Source organism: Esox lucius, chromosome 1 (genome assembly GCF_011004845.1).
Source record: "Esox lucius isolate fEsoLuc1 chromosome 1, fEsoLuc1.pri, whole genome shotgun sequence".
In the NCBI taxonomy this organism is placed as follows: Eukaryota; Metazoa; Chordata; class Actinopteri; order Esociformes; family Esocidae; genus Esox; species Esox lucius.
This window is the reverse complement of record NC_047569.1, coordinates 38564562-38585736: the sequence shown is the minus strand read 5'-3', so window position 1 is coordinate 38585736 and position 21175 is coordinate 38564562. Positions and strand designations below refer to the sequence as shown.

General features: G+C 41.4%; 2 protein-coding genes across 2 annotated transcripts in view; one reads left to right on the top strand and one right to left on the bottom strand.

Annotated features, from left to right (window-relative positions):
* arrb1 (arrestin, beta 1) overlaps positions 1–15789 on the top strand; it is a 28719-nt gene extending 12930 nt beyond the window's left edge. The window contains exons 3-17 of the mRNA XM_013135626.4: positions 2814–2844; positions 3598–3658; positions 4878–4922; positions 5772–5968; positions 6238–6297; positions 6414–6481; positions 7648–7783; positions 9773–9857; positions 9951–10023; positions 11632–11769; positions 12004–12087; positions 13207–13230; positions 13433–13503; positions 13645–13693; positions 14822–15789. Coding sequence (XP_012991080.2) covers positions 2814–2844; positions 3598–3658; positions 4878–4922; positions 5772–5968; positions 6238–6297; positions 6414–6481; positions 7648–7783; positions 9773–9857; positions 9951–10023; positions 11632–11769; positions 12004–12087; positions 13207–13230; positions 13433–13503; positions 13645–13693; positions 14822–14933 — 1234 coding nt within the window. The 3' untranslated portion in view covers positions 14934–15789. The remainder of the gene's footprint in view (positions 1–2813; positions 2845–3597; positions 3659–4877; positions 4923–5771; positions 5969–6237; positions 6298–6413; positions 6482–7647; positions 7784–9772; positions 9858–9950; positions 10024–11631; positions 11770–12003; positions 12088–13206; positions 13231–13432; positions 13504–13644; positions 13694–14821) is intronic.
* A 2782-nt stretch (positions 15790–18571) lies between these two features.
* On the bottom strand, positions 18572–20084 carry LOC105027041 (olfactory receptor 52K2-like). Its single transcript, XM_010898918.3, has one exon. The coding sequence runs from the start codon at positions 19839–19841 to the stop codon at positions 18867–18869; it is 975 nt and encodes a 324-aa protein (XP_010897220.2). The 5' UTR covers positions 19842–20084; the 3' UTR covers positions 18572–18866.
* Between the last annotated feature and the right edge of the window lie 1091 nt (positions 20085–21175).

The following is a 21175-nucleotide window of genomic DNA, read 5'->3' as shown; positions in this document are numbered from 1 at the left end:
AGAAGTTCTGAGAAGGAAGACCTGTCAATTAATTGAAAACGTATTTAAATCCCTGTACTTAACTAATTAAAAGCTTGTGTAGATGAAAACATTAATTAAAAGCAAGACTCACCTCAATTAAAAGCATTAAAAGTGTCACCTATTCCCATCTTACAATGAATAAAAGTAGTGATTAAAAGCATAATGTTCCTAAATCTGTTGAGTTATTTGATTTAGACAGACGAAGAGGAACACAAACATTTCAGTGCATTTGGGACAGAGTTTAAAAACTACAGTGGGGAGAAGTATTTGATACACTGCCGATTTTGCAGGTTTTCCCACTTACAAAGCATGTAGAAGTCTGTAATTATTATCATAGGTACTCTACAACTGTGAGTGACGGAATCTAAAAAATCCAGAAAATCATATTGTATGATTTTTAAGTAATTAATTTGCATTTTATTGTATGACATAAGTATTTGATACATCAAAAAAGCAGAACTTAATATTTGTTACAAAAACCTTTGATTGCAATTACAGAGATCATAAGTTTCCTGTAGTTCTTGACCAGGTTTGCACACACTGCAGCAGGGATTTTGGCCCACTCCTCCACACAGACCTTCTCCAGATCCTTCAGGTTTCGGGGCTGTTGCTGGGCAATACGGACTTTCAGTTCCTTCCAAAGCTTTTCTATTGGGTTCAGGTCTAGAGACTGGCTGGGCCACTCCAGGACCTTTAGATGCTTCTTACGGAGCCAAGACCCATCTTCAATGCTCTTACTGAGGGAAGGAGGTTGTTGGCCAAGATCTCGCGATACATGGGCACATCCATCCTCCTCTCAATACGGTGCAGTCGTCCTGTCCCCTTTGCAGAAAAGCATCCCCAAAGAATGATGTTTCCACCTCCATGCTTCACGGTTGGGATGGTGTTCTTGGGTTGTACTGATCCTTCTTCTTCCTCCAAACACAGCGAGTGGAGTTTAGACCAAAAAGCTCTATTTTTGTCTCATCAGACCACATGACCTTCTCCCATTCCTCCTCTGGTTCATCCATTTGGTCATTGGCAAACTTCAGACGGGCCTGGACATGCGCTGGCTTGAGCAGGGGGACTTTGCATGCACTGCAGGATTGTAATCCATGATGGCGTAGTGTGTTACTAATAGTTTTCTTTGAGATTGTGGTCCCAGCGCTCTTCATGGTATTTGACCAGGTCCTGCCGTGTAGTTCTGGGCTGATCCCTCACCTTCCTCATGATCATTGATTCCCCACGAGGTGAGATCTTGCATGGAGCCCCAGACCGGGGGAGATTGACCGTCATCTTGAACTTCTTCCATTTTCTAATAATTGCGCCAACAGTTGTTTCCTTCTCACCAAGCTGCTTGCTTATTGTCCTGTAGCCCATCCCAGCCTTGTGCAGGTCTACAATTTTATCCTTGATGTCCTTACACAGCTCTCTTGTCTTGGCCATTGTGGAGAGGTTGGAGTCTGTTTGAATGAGTGTGTGGACAGGTGTCTTTTATACAGGTAACAAGTTCAAACAGGTGCAGTTAATACAGGTAATCTGTGGAGAACAGGAGGGCTTCTAAAAGAAAAACTAACAGGTCTGTGAGAGACGGAATTCTTACTGGTTGGTAGGTGATCAAATACTTATGTCATGCAATAAAATGCTAATACATTTTTTTTAAATCATACAATATGATTTTCTGGATTTTTGTACCTATGATAAAAATTACAGACCTCTACATGCTTTGTAAGTAGGAAAACCTGCAAAATCGGCAGTGTATCAAATACTTGTTCTCCCCACTGTAGCTTAATTTGGCTTTATTGAGACAGCAGAATGCCAGTCCACTACAGTTAATTCTCTTTGTTTTGGCCCAGGTCCTCTCCCTGTTTTAGCCCAGGTCTTCTCCCTGTTTTAGCCCAGGTCTTCTCCCTGGTTTGGCCCTGGTCTTCTCCCTGTTTTGGCCCAAGTCTTCTCCCTGTTTTGGCCTGACTAATAATACTGGAAAGATTACTGAGGGTCAGCACAAGGCACAGAGGCTTAATTAAAGCAGGAAATGTCATGTGAAAACCCTTTAGGATAAAACCTCTTTACACTCATAAAAGGATTAGACCTGCTAATGTGCTGTTTGGTAACTCTATTACCTCGTACAGGACAATTACACTCAGATCATATATACAAAAAACCCATTAAAGTAATATTCATGTTAGGGTTATCAGTAAGAATAAATCAGTAGTTTGCAAGGCTATTCCGCATTCTGCTTTGCATTATTCTCAATAAACTAGAGCTTCAAATAGATCTGTGTTCTGGTTTCACATATATTTTTCACATTCATGTTTTTTAATCACATTTCACAATTATTTGACATAAACATGATTTCATCAGGTGTCTCCAGTCTGACTTTAACCCTATGTTTGTCTGAACTTTATTTTAGATTTTGCACACCCCCCCCTACATTTGCTCTTTTCACCATGAAGGCTGCTATGCACTCCAGAGAGCCCTGGAAAGTTCTTGCTGTGTGATACATTTACACTTTATTTTAGAAATTTAGCAGATGCTGTTATCCAGAGTGACTCACAGTCACAGAGACATGGCTTGCCTGGTCTCAGCCTCACAGCCCCAGGGATTTGCATATTAATGTTTTGTATTTTTTGTAATGACTTACATTTTGTGTGGATCCCAGAAGGAGTCCAGAGATTCTGTTGACTTGAATTTCCTTTGTTACAGTCTACTCTGATTCCTTCGTTTTTTATTCAAATGAAGAAACTGGTATAAAAATTATAATGTAAAATGCTAAATGTTCCTCTCTTTTTTCTCCCTCCTACCCTTTTTAGGGTTTTCAAGAAAGCAAGTCCCAATGGAAAGGTGAGTCCTATTTAGTGTGAAGTCCTAACTAGCAACCTGACGGCTGGGTCTTTGGTCAGGGGGTCAAGCAACGTTGTTCTCTAACAATACTGCCCAAATGTAGAGAAGGTATGATGGAGCAGCCCAACAAATCTGGACTTCGTTAGCCAGTTAATTGTGAGAAAGGTCTGGTTCTATTTCCAATGGCTTTAAACGGTTCTACCAACCAACATCCGATAACACCTTCCCCCAGGTTTCTTGTTCTTACAGGCCAATTCTATGTTCTGTGGTTTTGGGATAGCAGAGCATACTTTGTGATAAAATAGGGTTAGGATTGAGCTGGGTTCCACTCAGGGTTCCACTCTACACAGGGTTCCACTCAGAGTTTTAACATGGTTCTGAACATGATTCTCCCGGTTAAACACAGGATGAATATGGGATACCAGGGAAGACCGATCTGATGCCTTCTTGTGGAGAGCAACACAAATACAGACACCTGAAGTTGTGCAATCTATATAAAAAATGTAGAGTTATATAAATGTAATCAGTGATTAGCTCTGAGTCTTTCAACACTGAAGCCGTTTTTATGTGTGTAACTTTGGAGATGAGTTTTGAGACCCATGACCTCTGGGAGATGAGTCTTGAGACCCATGACCTCTGGGAGATGACCTTTGAGACCCATGACCTCTGGGAGATGACCTATGAGACCCATGACCTCTGGCACCTCCACTGGTCTTCTCACTGTTCTCTGAAACACACTGTTGTCTACCTCAGCTGACCGTGTACCTGGGGAAGAGGGACTTTGTGGACCACGTCGACCTGGTCGAGCCTGTAGGTGAGTCAAACTTTCTGTGACCCCATCCTTGCTTTGACGCTCAATAGAAGATTGGTGGTTTAGGCCCTGAATGCTGATTGGCTGACAGCTGTGTGATAGCTGACAAGAAAGGATTTATGGTATATAAGCATTATACCACAGCTAAGGGCTGCATCCAGACACTCCGCTTTACACTGTACATATAAACAGCCCTAATTAGCAATATTACTTTACAATAAACAGGGAGGTTTGATGGCCAGAAAGCCACATTATAATATACTGCACCAGGACCATGACATGACATCCCTTTATACTGTAAATGCGGTGACAGCAACACAAGACATCTCAGGGTAGTAGTATAGTGCCAGCAGATGATGGACAACAGATATATCAAGACATCTCAGGGTAGTAGTATAGTGCTAACAGATGATGGACAACAGATATATCAAGACATCTCAGGGTAGCTGTATAGTGCTAGCAGATGATGGACAACAGATATATCAAGACATCTCAGGGTAGTAGTATAGTGCCAGCAGATGATGGACAACAGATATATCAAGCCATCTCAGGGTAGTAGTATAGTGCTAGCAGATGATGGACAACAGATATATCAAGACATCTCAGGGTAGTTGTATAGTGCCAGCAGATGATGGACAACAGATATATCAAGACATCTCAGGGTAGTAGTATAGTGCCAGCAGATGATGGACAACAGATATATCAAGACATCTCAGGGTAGTAGTATAGTGCCAGCAGATGATGGACAACAGATATATCAAGCCATCTCAGGGTAGTAGTATAGTGCCAGCAGATGATGGACAACAGATGTATCCAGGAATTCTGTGACACGCCTTGGAAAAGCTCTCATCCAAAGTATATTGGTCATCCCAAACCCTCTTGTTCCCTATTATTTTAATAGAGTATAGCCCCACAGGCTTTAGCCCCGCAGGCTCTAGCCCCACAGGCTTTAGCCCCGCAGGCCTTAGCCCCGCAGGCCTTAGCCCCGCAGGCCTTAGCCCCACAGGCTTTAGCCCCACAGGCTTCAGCCCCACAGGCTTTATTACATAGCCATGTCTTCCTCCTGGTAAGTTCAAAATGTGATGTGAAGTTTGAGCAAAACACAAGGTGATTGATTGCACAATATGTGATGCTTTTTATTCTTGAGATGTTGTAGTGTTCAGTGGGTGAGAAGTGTTTGGTGTCGCGACAGGATAACACTTATTTCTCCTCCTGCTCTCAGATGGTGTGGTGTTGATAGACCCAGAGTACCTGAAGGAAAGAAAAGGTATTGTCAGGACACTTCCAACTCATTGTGTCAATAACAGATTGGATCAAGACAGTGTTTGTGATTGTCTACATCTACATTTCCTTTTGAGTCAATTTAAAGACTCTCTTATTCAGAGAGACTTACAGGATACCATGTGCAAGTTTTAAAAAAAAATGAATAAACCCAGTGGGCAAAAATAGTTGTCATAAAACCACTGAACTGGTTGAGTAGACTGAATTAGTCTGCTCGTTGTGACCTAATTAGTCAGATTTTCATGATATCATTAGTCTGCTCGTTGTGACCTAATTAGTCAGATTTTCTTGATATCATTAGTCTGCTCGTTGTGACGTAATTAGTCTGATTTTCATGATATCATTAGTCTGCTTGTTGTGACATAATTAGTCTGATTTTCATGATATCATTAGTCTGCTTGTTGTGACATAATTAGTCAGATTTTCATGATATCATTAGTCTGCTTGTTGTGACATAATTAGTCAGATTTTCATGATATCATAGGTCTGGTTGTTGTGACATATTTAGTCTGATTTTCATGATATCGTTAGTCTGCTTGTTGTGACATAATTAGTCAGATTTTCATTATATCATTAGTCTGGTCGTTGTTATGAACTCACTAATCTGGTCGTACTGATGTCACTATTCTATCATCCTGATGTCACTATTCTATCATCCTGATGTCACTATTCTAGGTGTCATGATGTCACTATTGTAGTCGTTCTAATGTCATTATTCCAGGTGTCATGATGCCATTATTCTAGGTGTCATGATGTGGTTGAATAGACTGGTTGTGGTTTCAGTAATATATTGCAATTAAAAAAGCTATAATTAATGTTTTTTTTCTCTCCTCAGTATTTGTAACATTAACATGCGCGTTTCGTTATGGTCGTGAGGACCTGGATGTTCTGGGCTTGACCTTTCGGAAGGACCTCTTCGTGGCCAACATCCAGGCCTTCCCCCCAGTGCCGGAAGACAAAAAGAGCTTGACTCGCCTTCAAGAACGCCTGATCAAAAAGCTAGGGGAGCACGCTCATCCTTTCACCTTTGAGGTAACGGTCTGCGGCTGTGTGTGTTTGGAGTACTAGTTTTAAAAGTTGTTGTCGTTTTATTTGTCGTCATACATGAATTGTGTTGTGCTGTACATGTTTTTGCACCGTGCACTTTAGGGACCACAAGAAACTTCTTTGTGACCATATTTTGCCTCCCTTTTCATCAAACCACTGCTTTAGTTAGTAAGGTTTGGACTTTGCTTTCAACAGTATTTCTATGGATTGATTACTCTGAACTAACCCTGTTTATTTTATTATTCTGTTGAAAGATTCCATTGAACTTGCCATGCTCAGTCACCCTCCAGCCTGGGCCTGAAGACACAGGGAAGGTGCCTTCACTGTGTTCTATCATGTATAAATTATACTTCATAAACAGAAAATAAATCAAACTTAAAATAAAAACCTGTTTCCATTTCCTGTTTCTGTTTCTTGTCTGTCTCTGAAGGCCTGTGGAGTTGACTTTGAAGTTAAAGCTTTCTGCGCCGAGAATGTAGAAGAGAAAATACACAAAAGGTAATAATAACAGGAAAAAGATACCACCCATAAAACCTAAATGATTTACGGATTTGAAAGTATTGTCAAAGCTGAAGCACTGCTACTGAATTGGTCCAGGTGATTTCAAAGCTGTACACTATCATAGTGTTCAGGAGGCAAAGCACATGTTTTGCATTTCAACACTATCTTCATTCCACATCGTAAAGTTCAGATTTGATTGGATTAGGAGCTCCTGTTTGCCCTGCACGGTAAATAGGGGTCATTCCACAGCACAATGACTGCTTCTGCATAATGACAAACACTAGCTCATTATTGCTAGATATTGCTTTATAGGATTATATATTGCTGCCCAATTACTGCACCCTAGATTGTTTTGCATATTACTAAGTAACAAATAGTTAATGAAAATGATTTTTAAAAGCATCATTGTGACTATTTTTAATACATTATTAGCCAAAGTAGACTTCCCTGCTTGTGTATGAGACAGGTGGCCAGAGTTTTTAACCATAATCCTTGTGTATGAGTTAGGATGTTGTTGTGTTTTACCCTAAACCTTGTGTATGAGTTAGGATGTTGTTGTGTTTTACCCTAATCCTTGTGTATGAGTTAGGATGTTGTTGTGTTTTACCCTAAACCTTGTGTATGAGTTAGGATGTTGTTGTGTTTTACCCTAAACCTTGTGTATGAGTTAGGATGTTGTTGTGTTTTACCCCAAACCTTGTGTATGAGTTAGGATGTTGTTGTGTTTTACCCTAAACCTTGTGTATGAGTTAGGATGTTGTTGTGTTTTACCCTAAACCTTGTGTATGAGTTAGGATGTTGTTGTGTTTTACCCTAAACCTTGTGTATGAGTTAGGATGTTGTTGTGTTTTACCCTAAATCTTGTGTATGAGTTAGGATGTTGTTGTGTTTTACCCTAATCCTCGTGTATGAGTTAGGATGTTGTTGTGTTTTACCCTAATCCTTGTGTATGAGTTAGGATGTTGTTGTGTTTTACCCTAAACCTTGTGTATGAGTTAGGATGTTGTTGTGTTTTACCCTAAACCTTGTGTATGAGTTAGGATGTTGTTGTGTTTTACCCTAAACCTTGTGTATGAGTTAGGATGTTGTTGTGTTTTACCCTAATCCTTGTGTATGAGTTAGGATGTTGTTGTGTTTTACCCTAAACCTTGTGTATGGGCCAGGAACTCCGTGCGTCTGGTGATCCGAAAAGTCCAGTATGCCCCAGAGAAGCCTGGCCCTCAGCCAATGGCAGAGACCACCAGACAGTTCCTGATGTCTGACAAACCACTGCATCTTGAGGCTTCACTAGACAAAGAGGTAATGGACAAGTTTTTTGGCAGAGGGCACTATTTCACTGCACTACATTACTCCACATTATACTAAATTACACAATTCTACATTATACCAGATTACTATATATTATACTATGTTAAAGTACATTATTCTACATTACTATACATAATACTACATTAATTTAAATTATACTACATTAATCACATTAATCTACAGCGTAGTGTGTGAATAACATGATAATGTACAGTAATGTTGTTCACCCGGCACAGCCAGAAGAGGACTGGTCACCCCACCGAACCTGGTTCCTCTCTAGGTTTCTTCCTAAATTTCGGCCCCTCTTAGGGAGTTTTTCCTAGCCACTGTGCTTCAACATTGTTGTTGCTTGCTCATTGGGGGTTCAGGTCGGGTGTTTTGTCAAAGAACTTTGTGACAACTGCTCATGTAAAAAGGGCTTTATAAATACATTTGATTGATTGATTGAATGCTGTCTAGTGTAGAGTAACAAAGTGTATTTTTGAATAATGTAAAGTGGGACAGTATAATAGATAGCAATGTAGTCTAATTCAGAGTAATGTGGTAAAGTTTAATCTATATTTCTGGAATTGATTCTACATTGCTCACTCTACAATACACTCACCTAATGGATTATTAGGAACACCTGTTCAATTTCTCATTAATGCAATTATCTAATCAATCAATCACATGGCAGTTGCTTCAATGCATTTAAGGGTGTGGTCCTGGTCAAGACAATCTCCTGAACACCAAACTGAATGTCAGAATGGGAAAGAAAGGTGATTTAAGCAATTTTGAGCGTGGCATGGTTGTTGGTGCCAGACGGGCCGGTCTGAATATTTCTCAATCTGCTCAGTTACTGGGATTTTCACGCACAACCATTTCTAGGGTTTACAAAGAATAGTGTGAAAAGGGAAAAACATCCAGTATGCGGCAGTCCTGTGGGCGAAAATGCCTTGTTGATGCTAGAGGTCAGAGGAGAATTGGCCGACTGATTCAAGCTGATAGAAGAGCAACTTTGACTGAAATAACCACTCGTTACAACCGAGGTATGCAGCAAAGCATTTGTGAAGCCACAACACGCACAACCTTGAGGCGGATGGGCTACAACAGCAGAAGTCCCCACCGGGTATCACTTATCTCCACTACAAATAGGAAAAAGAGGCTACAATTTGCACGAGCTCACCAAAATTGGACAGTTGAAGACTGGAAGAATGTTGCCTGGTCTGATGAGTCTCGATTTCTGTTGAGACATTCAGATGGTAGAGTCAGAATTTGACGTAAACAGAATGAGAACATGGATCCATCATGCCTTGTTACCACTGTGCAGGCTGGTGGTGGTGGTGTATTGGTGTGGGGGATGTTTTCTTGGCACACTTTAGGCCCCTTAGTGCCAATTGGGCATTGTTTAAATGCCACAGCCTACCTGAGCATTGTTTCTGACCATGTCCATCCCTTTATGACCACCATGTACCCATCCTCTGATGGCTACTTCCAGCAGGATAATGCACCATGTCACAAAGCTTGAATCATTTCAAATTGGTTTCTTGAACATGACAATGAGTTCACTGTACGGAAATGGCCCCCACAGTCACCAGATCTCAACCCAATAGAGCATCTTTGGGATGTGGTGGAACGGGAGCTTCGTGCCCTGGATGTGCATCCCACAAATCTCCATCAACTGTAAGATGCTGTCCTATCAATATGGGCCAAAATTCTTAAAGAATGCTTTCAGCACCTTGAATCAATGCCACGTAGAATTAAGGCAGTTCTGAAGGCGGAAGGGGGTCAAACACAGTATTAGTATGGTGTTCCTAATAATCCTTTAGGTGAGTGTAATCTACATTACACAACATTATGTTAAACTACATATTACTCTATTACTTTACACAAATACATCATTCTATATTACTGTACATTATACCACATTGTTCTACAGTGGTCTCTGCTAATGTTTTTGTGGTGGTAAGTTGGCTTGTTGTTGTACATCTCCTCCTCCAGATCTACTACCATGGAGAGCCGATCAGCGTCAACGTTCACGTCACAAACAACACCAATAAGACTGTGAAGAAAATGAAGATTTCAGGTTATTCTGCGACATACAAACCCCTGTGGATCTACTGTACGCATGTTGTTGTTGTCCTTTACAGGTTCTAAGTGTTGTCATTTCTGTCCACAGTGCGTCAGTACGCGGACATCTGCTTATTCAACACGGCACAGTACAAATGCCCAGTCGCAATAGAGGAAACAGAGTACGTCTACTCACCTTGTTTACAATGCAGACATGTGACACACTGTGTAGTCTTCAGAAACTAAAGTCTTGTGACATCTGACGTTTGGAGATGCGGGGAGAATGGAGAGACAGTCATGGACAAATGCTTTGGCTTCCTGGCACTTTTAAATAAGTATTTGTATTTGTTTTCATTTCACTGTGAGTATTTCTTTTTAATTCAGAACCTGAGGTATCTTTTTTAGATCAGAAAAAAACAGAAATGGCATTGACAAAATTATTGATACGCTAGATCTTGTGACAGCCTTTGGCCAAAATGACTGCAATCAAGCATTTTCTATAGAGATGGATGCTATTTCTGCATGTCTGTACTGACAGTTTGGCCCAGTATTCTTACGCAAACTACTCAAGTTCTCCTAGATATTTCTGTTTTCTCTTCAGTATTTGGACTTATTGTTTTATCTTAAACCTTTCCTGGGTGCTTTTGAAGTGTTTTGGATTATTGTCCTTTTGGAAGACCCACAAACTTTGACGGAGATCCAGCGTTGTGACACTGGGTTCGATGTTGCCATCCAAAATGCCTAGATATTCTCGTAAAATTCTGACCCCATGCAAACATTCAAACCAGTGCCCGAGGCAGCACACCAAACCCAAAACACCACTGAACCTCACGCTTGACCACGGGGAAGGTGTTCTTTCAAGGTTTCATTTTATTTTCAGGAACCTGAGATGGTGTCCTTCATCAAAATGCTCTAATTTGGTCTCATCGGTCCACAGGAGATTGTCCCAGCAGGATTGGGGCATGTTCAGGTGTGTTTGGACATATTGCAGTCAGTGACTGTCAGTCTTTCTCATGTCTCTCTCAGCGGTGGAATTCTCGTGGGTCTCCTATTATACAATCCCCTTTCAGTGAGTTAGCAATTGACTGGTGAGAGTTAGACCTGTCATACCTTGCGTCTGGAGGTGAGCTTGAATCAGTGTGGCAGCTGATCGAGGTGCTTTCACCACTATTCGAACAATCATTCGCTGCGATCTTCCAGCAAGTTCTCTCTTGTGCTCACATCCAGGGAGGCTACAGTGGAATGGGCCTTTAACGTCTTGATAACATTACACTAACCTCTTGATGACATTACGGAAACAAGAAGATCAAGGTCTTCGCAGATGGACTTGCAGGCTTGAGATTCTCCATGCCTGGGTAACATGTTGTGTGACCTCCTCAGGCAATTCTCTGGTTTTCATTATTTTGTCAATGCTCAGTAGGACATATACAGTGACACAAAACAGGAGGTGTCCTTTCCTGTATTCAAACTGGTTGAATCTTAACACAGAGTTCAATTCAAAAGTAAAGGAGAATAACTTGCTTGAAAATGAAATTATTTCTTACTACTTCTATAAGGTTCCAATGATATTGTCTGGGCCATTTCAGATATTATTATGTTTTGTGGACTAAGCCGTTTTCTGGGTTGAAACCTATGTTTCAAATTTCAACCGTTTTCTAGTTGTGGATTTTTTTTTAAGTGGAAGGGTGCTAACATCCATACTGCAAAAAAACAATACTTGGAGTCAATCAATATAACGCAACATTGTAAAAAATGTATTACATCACTACAACCGATTCTTGTTGTTTCAGTGACGTAGTAGCTCCAAGTTCAACGTTTTGTAAAGTCTACACTTTAACGCCTTTCCTCAATAACAATCGAGAGAAACGGGGCCTAGCTTTGGACGGGAAATTGAAACATGAGGACACAAACCTGGCTTCTAGTACACTGTGAGTATAATAAAACGTGTTTTCCCCCAATGTATTGAAATAAGATGAAAAACACTGAAGTCAGTATATATGCTTCTCTAACGAACTGAATCGAATCTTGATCATGTTTGTTGTCTTGCTGTGGTCATCCACTCTTCACACAAGAGCTAAAATTACGGCTGGTGAATTGAAAACTTGTGTGATGATTATTGGATGATATCACTTTGAAATGATTGTCTTTGTTATGTTGGACAGGTTACGAGACGGCGCCAACAAAGAGATCCTGGGTATTATTGTATCCTATAAAGTCAAAGTGAAGCTTGTTGTATCTCGAGGCGGGTAGGCACTTCTAAAATATGTTTTGATGTTAGAGTTTAGATTTGAACTTGCATGTCTTGTTGTTAGGGGTTTAAACTTGTTAGCTTGTTGTTAGAGTTTAAACATGGTAGCTTGTTAAAGTATAAAGACATTAGCGTGTTGTTAGGGTTCAAACATACCGTCCCCTAATTGTACCTAACAAGATATTCGAATTAAGTGCAGTGGTCATGGTCAGCTGTGTTATTTGAAGGAGTGTTTTCAACGTTCTGCAGGCTTACTGAACTCCACAATGCTCTGTTTAAACATATCAGGCACTGATATCGAGAAACACCTACTGCAAACTTTTTCAAATACCTTCCTCTGGGATCCCCAGACGTTCCCAAGCGTATTTCTTATAATCTATTCCAGAGACAAACACACCTTCACAGTCACAACAACATTTGGAAATTTCACCAAGTGGATAGCGTTCACCGAGGAACATTTAGAGAACATAAGCTACATAGACTGGTTCCATCGATTATTTTTAAATAAACTGCTTTTATTCAGTTATTAGTTTCAGACATTTATGCTTTATTGGATTGAGGCAGTAGGGACAGAGGGGAGTGTTTTTCTTCTGAACAGGGGGGACAGATAAAAAAATAAATATTCAACAGTACATGTCCACCAGAGGCAGAGGCTTAGACTGTCAGACCACCCTAGGGTACACATGAGATCTCTGACTCAGTGTGCTGTGAATCCTACATCCAGACACAGTCAGCTACAAAAATGTCTAACACGAAACACAAATATTGGGATATCTACATGGCCAGTGTGCTGATTCAGCTTACTAAGGCTAATCTATATATCTGTTTTGTTTTTTTTAGTTAAGTGGATGTTACTGTTACGGTGTGCGTTTGTTGGCGTGTGTGTGTGTGTGTGTGTGTAGGGGGGTAATGTTCTGTGGGTTATTTTACTGCAATAGTGTTGGTTTTAATTAGTGTTCTGTGGGTTATTTTTACTGCAATTGTGTTGGTTTCAGTAAGAGTTCTGTGGGTTATTTTTACTGCAGTTTTGTTGGTTTCAGTTATTGTTCTGTGGGTTGGGGTTGTGTTACTGTATTGGTGTCTGAGGTAGAAACTAACATTGTTTCATTGATTTCAGACTCTTAGGAGATCTGGCAACAAGGTAATTCCACATGCATGCCTATATGGGAGCCGGGAGTTTTGATACCTTAACGTTTTCTTTGCCGATGACAAGTACATTCACGTGTTATACAGGCCAAGTTAAAATATTAGCATGGTGTTGCTACGTTAAAATGCTAATTAATTGAACCTGTTTTGTTCATCATACATTAATCATCTACATGTAGTTTCATTTTCTTTTCCAGCGACGTTCACGTCGAGCTCCCCTTCACGTTAATGCACCCTAAACCAATTGAAGACGCAATCTACAGAGATGGTATGAATTCATATATATTTTCAATTAGCTTGGTCTAAAGTCGGTAAAATTGTAAGGCACTTTTACTCGGTTTGACTCGGTTTTTTAAATGCTACTTTGGTCTGCAATTTTAATAATAATATTCTTTTACTTGCATTTTAGCTCCTGATGAGACACCACTGGACACAAACTTGATAGAATTCGACACAAAGTAAGAATCTCTACCCCTGGATTGTCTCTCGTTATGTCAAGCTTGCTGCCTGCTTCACTGGTACTCGTCAATTAAACATGGCTTCACTTCCCCCTGTTTCATTTCCTTTCTATAACCGTCCATCTCTGGCCATGAACTCTAACCGTCCATCTCTGGCTAAGCACATTAACCACCAGATAGGGCAGGCTATGAATAATTGATTGTCTTTTATGTAATGTCATCTTTCCCTGCACACCTCTTTATCTTTGAGCCCCTCTTTCGTAATGGTCTGTAAACCACAGACAGCCGAAGAGATGGTCCCACGGCATCTCTTAGAAGCATTAGTGTTGTTGACAGGTCTGCACATGACAGTCTGCTGACAGCACAGTTTCAGACGTGATGTGCTGACATGTTTTGTTGTGTCCCACACCGTCTGTTAACGACCGTGGCGCGGATCTGGTTTGCGCTGCGTAACGCGTGTTGGTCAATGTTCCCAGTGTTTGCGTTCACCCTGAATGCGGCACATTTCAATCAAAAATCACCCTGTAATGGTGTGTTTTTCAAATCCACGATCGGATGGAATCCCGGCCTTAACAGCAGCAACGACAGCAAAGCAACAGAATAAGCTCAGGGGTTTTATGCGCTGAGCGTGGAGCTAGAGTAGCTGAAATAAATCCTTGTGTTGTGGTTAGCTCTCTCTTGGACCACCTATATGTTAATGCCCAATGAATTATATATAGTGACAAAGGGCTATGGTCTTAAATAAAGTCTCAAATCAATGGACTTTCCAAACTAATTCTGATCTAATGCACTTTACCAACAGCTCTGATCAAATGCACTTTACAAACTCTGATTAAATGAACTTCACTGACTAACTCGGATCAAATGTAATTTAACCAATTCAAAACAATTGTACTTTCCTAACCAAATCTGATTAAATGTAATATATTAACAAATTAATAAAAATAAAATTTTCCTAACTAGTTGTGATCCAGTGCACTTCATCCACCAACTCCCAATGACTATACTAAACAGATCCCCAATCAACAGAGAGCATTCCAAAATGTCTTCTTCTGTCTGCCATGAATCATCCCTCCCTACAACACAGCTGTGATCACAGTGCCAGCTAACTGGTTCTTCTCCCTCCAGCGACGATGACATCATCTTTGAGGACTTTGCAAGGCAGCGGCTGATCGGAGCAAAAGATGACAAAGATGAGGACGATGAGGGGACCGACTCTCCCCAGATGAACGACAGATAAAGGACAGAGCCGTTGTGCTGTTCATGTGTTGTAAACGTACCTGAAGTTGTGATACGGGGGGGCCACTGGGTCAATGAAGTGGGAGGCCCTTTAGAGTCCAGCGCGGCCCTTTAGAGTCCAGGGGGGCCCTTTAGACACACTCACAGTGGTGCTGCTGTTCCTGTTCACATTCGTCTTCTCCATACTGCCAGGATGTTAATGAAAAAATTAATGGGAAAAAACAGCCTGGTCATTGTAGTTTAAGGATGGTGGACCTAGATGTGTGGTTTCAATACTTCTGCGGCCAGTTTAAAGCAAAAGGAAGTTAATAAAAAAAAAACTCAAATAGCATTTCATCATGGCTAAAGCAAACTCCAGTGGTAGCATGCCTTTAATGTCACTTTGTTATACATGTTTTTTTAATTAGGACTGAACAACGGTAAACTTTGTATTTCCAATTATATTCAAATCGTAACTGTGGACTTACATTTAAAGAAACACAATTCATTTACAACAAGCGACTGCCTATATCACAGACTTTGCGTTAGTAATACACAGCACACTATCAGTCAGAGCTGGACATTCACACGATTACATCATTCATGTTATGAAGGGAGCATTTTAAATTGTCATTTACTGTAAATTACAGGCTAATCAAACCCTGCCTGGGGATTAACCTCTCTTAGTCACCCCCATCTTCTCCCCTCCCTCCCAGTCATCCTCCCTCCAAGTCATTCTTCCTCTCCCCAGTCATCCTACCTCCCAGTCATCCTCCCTCTCCCCAGTCATCCTACCTCCCAGTCATCCTAACTCTCCCAAGTCATCCTCACTCTCCCATTCATCCCTCCCCAGTCATCCTCCCCCTCCCCAGTCATCCCCCCCCTCCCCAGTCATCCCTCCCCAGGCATCCTCCCTTTCCCCAGTCATCCCTCCCCAGACTTCGTCCCTCTGCCCAGTCATCCCTCCCCAGTCATCATCCCTCCCCAGACATCGTCCCTCTGCCCAGTCATCCTCCCTCTCCCCAGTCATCCTCCCTCTCCCCAGTCATCATCCCTCCCCAGACATCGTCCCTCTGCCCAGTCATCCTCCCTCTCCCCAGTCATCCTCCCTCTCCCCAGTCATCCTCCCTCTCCCAAGTCATCCTCCCTCTGCCCAGTCATCCCTCCCCAGTCATCATCCCTCCCCAGACATCGTCCCTCTGCCCAGTCATCCTCCCTCTCCCCAGCAATCCTCCCTCTCCCCAGTCATCCCTCCCGCTCCCCAGTCATCCCTCCCGCTCCCCAGTCATCCTCCCGCTCCCCAGTCATCCTCCCTCTCCCCAGTCATCCTCCCTCTCCCCAGTCATCCTCCCTCTCCCCAGTCATCCTCCCTCTGCCCAGTCATCATCCCTCTGCCCAGTCATCATCCCTCTGCCCAGTCATCATCCCTCTGCCCAGTCATCATCTCTCTGCCCAGTCATCATCACTCTGCCCAGTCATCATCACTCTGCCCAGTCATCCTTCCCCAGTCATCCCTCCCGCTCCCCAGTCATCCCTCCCGCTCCCCAGTCATCCCTCCCGCTCCCCAGTCATCCCTCCCACTCCCCAGTCATCCTCCCTCTCCCCAGTCATCCTCCCTCTCCCCAGTCATCCTCCCTTTCCCCAGTCATCATCCCTCCCCAGTCATCATCCCTCCCCAGTCATCATCTCTCTGCCCAGTCATCATCTCTCTGCCCAGTCATCCTTCCTCTCCCCAGTCATCCTTCCTCTCCCCAGTCATCCCTCCCCAGTCATCCCTCCCACTCCCCAGTCATCCCTCCCACTCCCCAGTCATCCCTCCCACTCCCCAGTCATCCCTCCCACTCCCCAGTCATCCCTCCCTCTCCCCAGTCAATTCTATCAGAAGGTTCAGATGGATCCTTACTGGACAGTGCAATGCAGATATTTTATCTCTTTATATGAGTGAGTGGCCTTGCATGAAACATGCCAGTACAGTCTATGTTTTATGTGAATACGATACATAATCAATCTTTTTAGGGGTTAACACTGATTTTTAAAAAACAACAATTGTGTACATATAGTATACTTTATATATTAGAGTATGCACAGTATGTTATTAAAACACCATGTGCTTCAATTAGAAGTTATATTTCTATTAGTCCCATTGAGCTCATTCCGGGCATAGAGCTGTAGAACTTAGGATATTGTGCATCACCCTCAGCTACTTGCATTTTTAGCGCATTATTGGCCTGTGACTTTTCCATAAGTAACGTATGGAAATAAAAGTGAACTTTGACTGGGTCCCTCTCGAAATGCTACGGCTCGTTGAATCTACGATTCGGATGGAATTGTAGTGCAGTGTTGTTGGACACGTAAGATGTGGTGATGTTTCATGGGTAACGAACCGGTCGGTGCGTTAGTCAGTCAGTGATAGGCGCCGACACGCGCGTGCTCAACACATGACGGGTTCAGTCTTTCAATTATTCCAAAAGCGATTTGTAATGGTGAGGAGCTATTATCCCTTCAGAGAAATGTCTTGTTTATTTATTGAGATGTCAAACCCAACCCCAGCGTGTATTATTGTTCTGATATTAATTATTATTAATATAATTCTTACTATTATTATTAATATTATTAGGATGATGGTGATTATATTACAGATTGCTGTACTCAATTTATTTTGAAGGGCGGAAAGCAGAAACCTGTATGTTCTACTGTATCTTTAATAAAAATAATATTTGTGGATACCTGGTATAGTTCATGCTCTTGTTTTTTTTATTTTTAAAAGGCCTGCAATTTCTCAGTCACCTGAGTGGTAGAGGGTTAACAAAGGGAGGAAGAGTAGGGTAGTGGGGGAGGGAAGATTAGGGGTGTAGAGGAGGAGGGAGGATTAGGAGTGAAGGATGAGGAGTGTAGAGAGAAGGGGAGGCTGGGGGTACACACTTATTCATTTGAATCCACAAGGGCTGAAGAATTGGGTTGTGGTCTGCTTAAGTAAGCTGCACTCCTCGTTTAATAACATCCAAAATCAAACTTTGTTATATAGATAATGGCTTTAGCAGAAAGACGATATGTATGACCTCAATAATGATCGTCCTGTTTCTAGGCTTGGCACTGCCTATCCAAGGTCATCGAAACCTTGGTAAATCTACACCTTCACTCTTTTCTATCTGCAAATTAGTTTTTTATGTAAACCAACCGATGTTTAGGTTAGGGCACAGCACCATCACAGAAACAACTTCAGTAACAAATTAAAGCTGCAACTGCCGCATGGATGGTTGTTCAGATCCATTGGGGCCCAAATTGGAACTATTGAACCATAGTTTATAAATCAGCCAAATTCACAACCCTGAGCATGTGTGCCAAATGTAATCACACTGAGTCACAATGATCATGCGATATGGTCCTGTTTCTGCTAAATCGCCACCTTGTGTCCTAACTGAATTTACTTGCCTATGTCACATCTGTGTTTTGGAAACAATTATTATCTCATTTTAATCAGGTATAGAAAAATCATCACCCCTGTCAAAATGTTCACCTTTTGTTGCCTTACAGCCTGAAATGAAAACACAAAATCAGATTTTTTTTCTGGCTTTATTTACACACAGTAACCAAGAATATCTGATGGGAAAGTCAGAAAAAAAAAAGAATTACAATTAAAATGGCAAGATCAATGTGAAGATGTCTGCTGGTTTTATGAGCTGATTCTTTAGAATAAATTAAGTTTTAAGAAACACCAAATCATAGAAAAATGCACTTTGAAAGCGCTTGCCTTTCAGCTACCACCAATGGCAAAATGTATTTAAAGTTAGTTATGCATGCACACATTTTACTCTTCCCAATAGAGGTTGTTAAATACTTGTTTTGAAATACTTTAAATTGTATTTTAAATCAGGCCCATTTGCTGATGAAAGAGAACATGTATGTCCACGTGTTTACATATCTAATCCCAACTAAAGTTGAGCTTGGGAAAGAATCACATGGTGACAGTCACGACCTGTACCATGTTAACCCTTGTTTTGAACATGTTCAAAATGCGGTGTCTTATCTCCTTTGTCCGAACACCGTAGATGATTGGATTGACGCTAGCAGGGAAAATTATATACAACACCCCTAGAAAAGTGTGGACGTCGGTTAGAATTTGAATTTTAAGATTATATGACAGAAATGTGACAGTGCCCACCAGATAGAAACACATCATCACGATAAGGTGAGTGCCACAAGTATGGAAAGCCTTCCGCCTCTCTTCACCTGCCGCGACCCTCAGTACCTCAGTCAAGATCTTTACGTAGGACAAAACAATGACGCAAATGTCAATTCCCACAAAACAGACAATCACCGCCAATCCCATAGCCGCGCTCCTCTCCGTGCTGTCACACGCTAGACTGACCAGGGCCATGTGATCGCAGTAGCAATGGGGGATCACGTTGGATCCACAGTAGGACAAAGAACCAGCCAAAGCCACCAGGACGGACATGATGGTGCCACTCCTCACCACGGTGAACAGCAGCAGTTTGACCAACACGGCGGAGTTCATGACGCGAGCGTAGCGTAGTGGGAAGCAGATGGCCACGTAGCGGTCCAGAGCCATGGCCAGGAGGATGGTGGACTCCACTGACGACAGGAAGTGAGTGAAGAACATCTGAGTCAAACAGCCGGCGAGGGAGATGTCACTCCAGTCCAACAGGAAGCCGAGCAGCATGTTGGGGAGGATAACTGTGGCTACCACTATGTCCACTACAGCTAAGCAACATATCAGCACGTACATGGGGCTGTGGAGACTCTTGACATTTCTAATCACGTATACCAGCAAAGAGTTTCCCAGCCAGATCACAATGTAAGTCACGAAAAACATCAAGAAAAGCAGCACTCTGTACTCGTAGATGTTTGGAAATCCCACAAAGATGAACACACTGTGGGAAATATTAATTCCCTGAAATTGTTCAATCATGACCCTTGGATATTTGTCTATTAGTTGACCTGGAAGGAAGAAAAATACTATTTAAAATACCAGTTCACGCAATATTAATATAGTCAGATATGTATGAATGGCCTACAAACGGCATAAAAACCTACTTGCTGTTTTCTCGTCCTGTAGTCGTTCTGGGCAGTTTAATTGGTCATTGGTCTGTATGGAGTCCAAGTGAGCTCTCTATCCAGCAGAGACTGCTTTATACCCCAAGCCAGACATCCCATGAGACAACATACATGTACAGCCCATCTCATGTAAGTGCTTTCACAATCTTTCCATTCTGTCCAGGTGGAGCTTTCAAAGGCTTATCATTTTGAAATCAACAAATCCTTTTCAATTTAGAAGTAGTCACAATAAAGGGAAAACTTACTTTCCATTTTCCCAATTCAGAAAAGACCAACAAAAAAGTACAACGACCTTATTTGGCCTCATGTAGGTCGAAGAATTGTGTTTATTTCTGAAAACATGTTTTTAAACACTACAACTGGAGGGATTTTGTTTGATATGAACTTATATATAATCTCTTACTACTGTATTTTATCTGTGTATTTGTAATATTTTATGTATTTTCTTTGTTATGTATTGTGGAATTGTAATATGCAAGACTTTTGTTTGTGATTGTTAAAATGAAATGAAATTAAAGGCCATGGAGAAGTAATTCTTAAGTACAGCCATTACATCTGCTGGAAAACTCTGCAAGTAAAGTAAATTCTCAAATGAGTTTTGGAACTCCAATTAGCAGAGTTTAACCAATTAAACAGTCTTCAGATTAAGTAGTTTTGCCTTGCTGAGGTTGATTTCAATCTTTATGGTTCTGAAATTTTAAGAATTTATATTGGTGGTAGTCTTGAAGTGATTCATTGAAAAATTATAAAAGTTTATAACCATTTGATTACTATTGTCATTTTAATTTTATCTATATTTACTCAGGCAAGCCATTTGAGAACCATTTGTTGTTTACGTTGAAGACTATCCAAAAGCATACAACACTCAGACAACACTGTTATACATAAATGCAATCAAATAGATGTATAATAGTAACAGGAATTTTGGAAATAGTTTTTACATTTGTTTGAATTTTATAAACACTAACCCTAACTTGAAGTGAGAGCACCTAACCATGTGTTTTTTAATCCTGGAAATGGTACCTCCGAGGGATGAAACATTTTGCTATTCCCCTTGTTGATTCACAACAGTCAAATTAAAAGCTTGTTGATAATTTCATCTGTTGAATCAAGTGTTTGAGTGCTAGCCCAAAAACTAAATTGTGCACCCCTTTGGGAAACACTGCCCTAATCCACAGTGATGGTCAT

Coding starts and splice junctions, on each gene's coding strand:
- LOC105027041 (XM_010898918.3), bottom strand. CDS start 19,841: ATGATTGAACAATTTCAGGGAATTAATATTTCCCACAGTGTGTTCATC.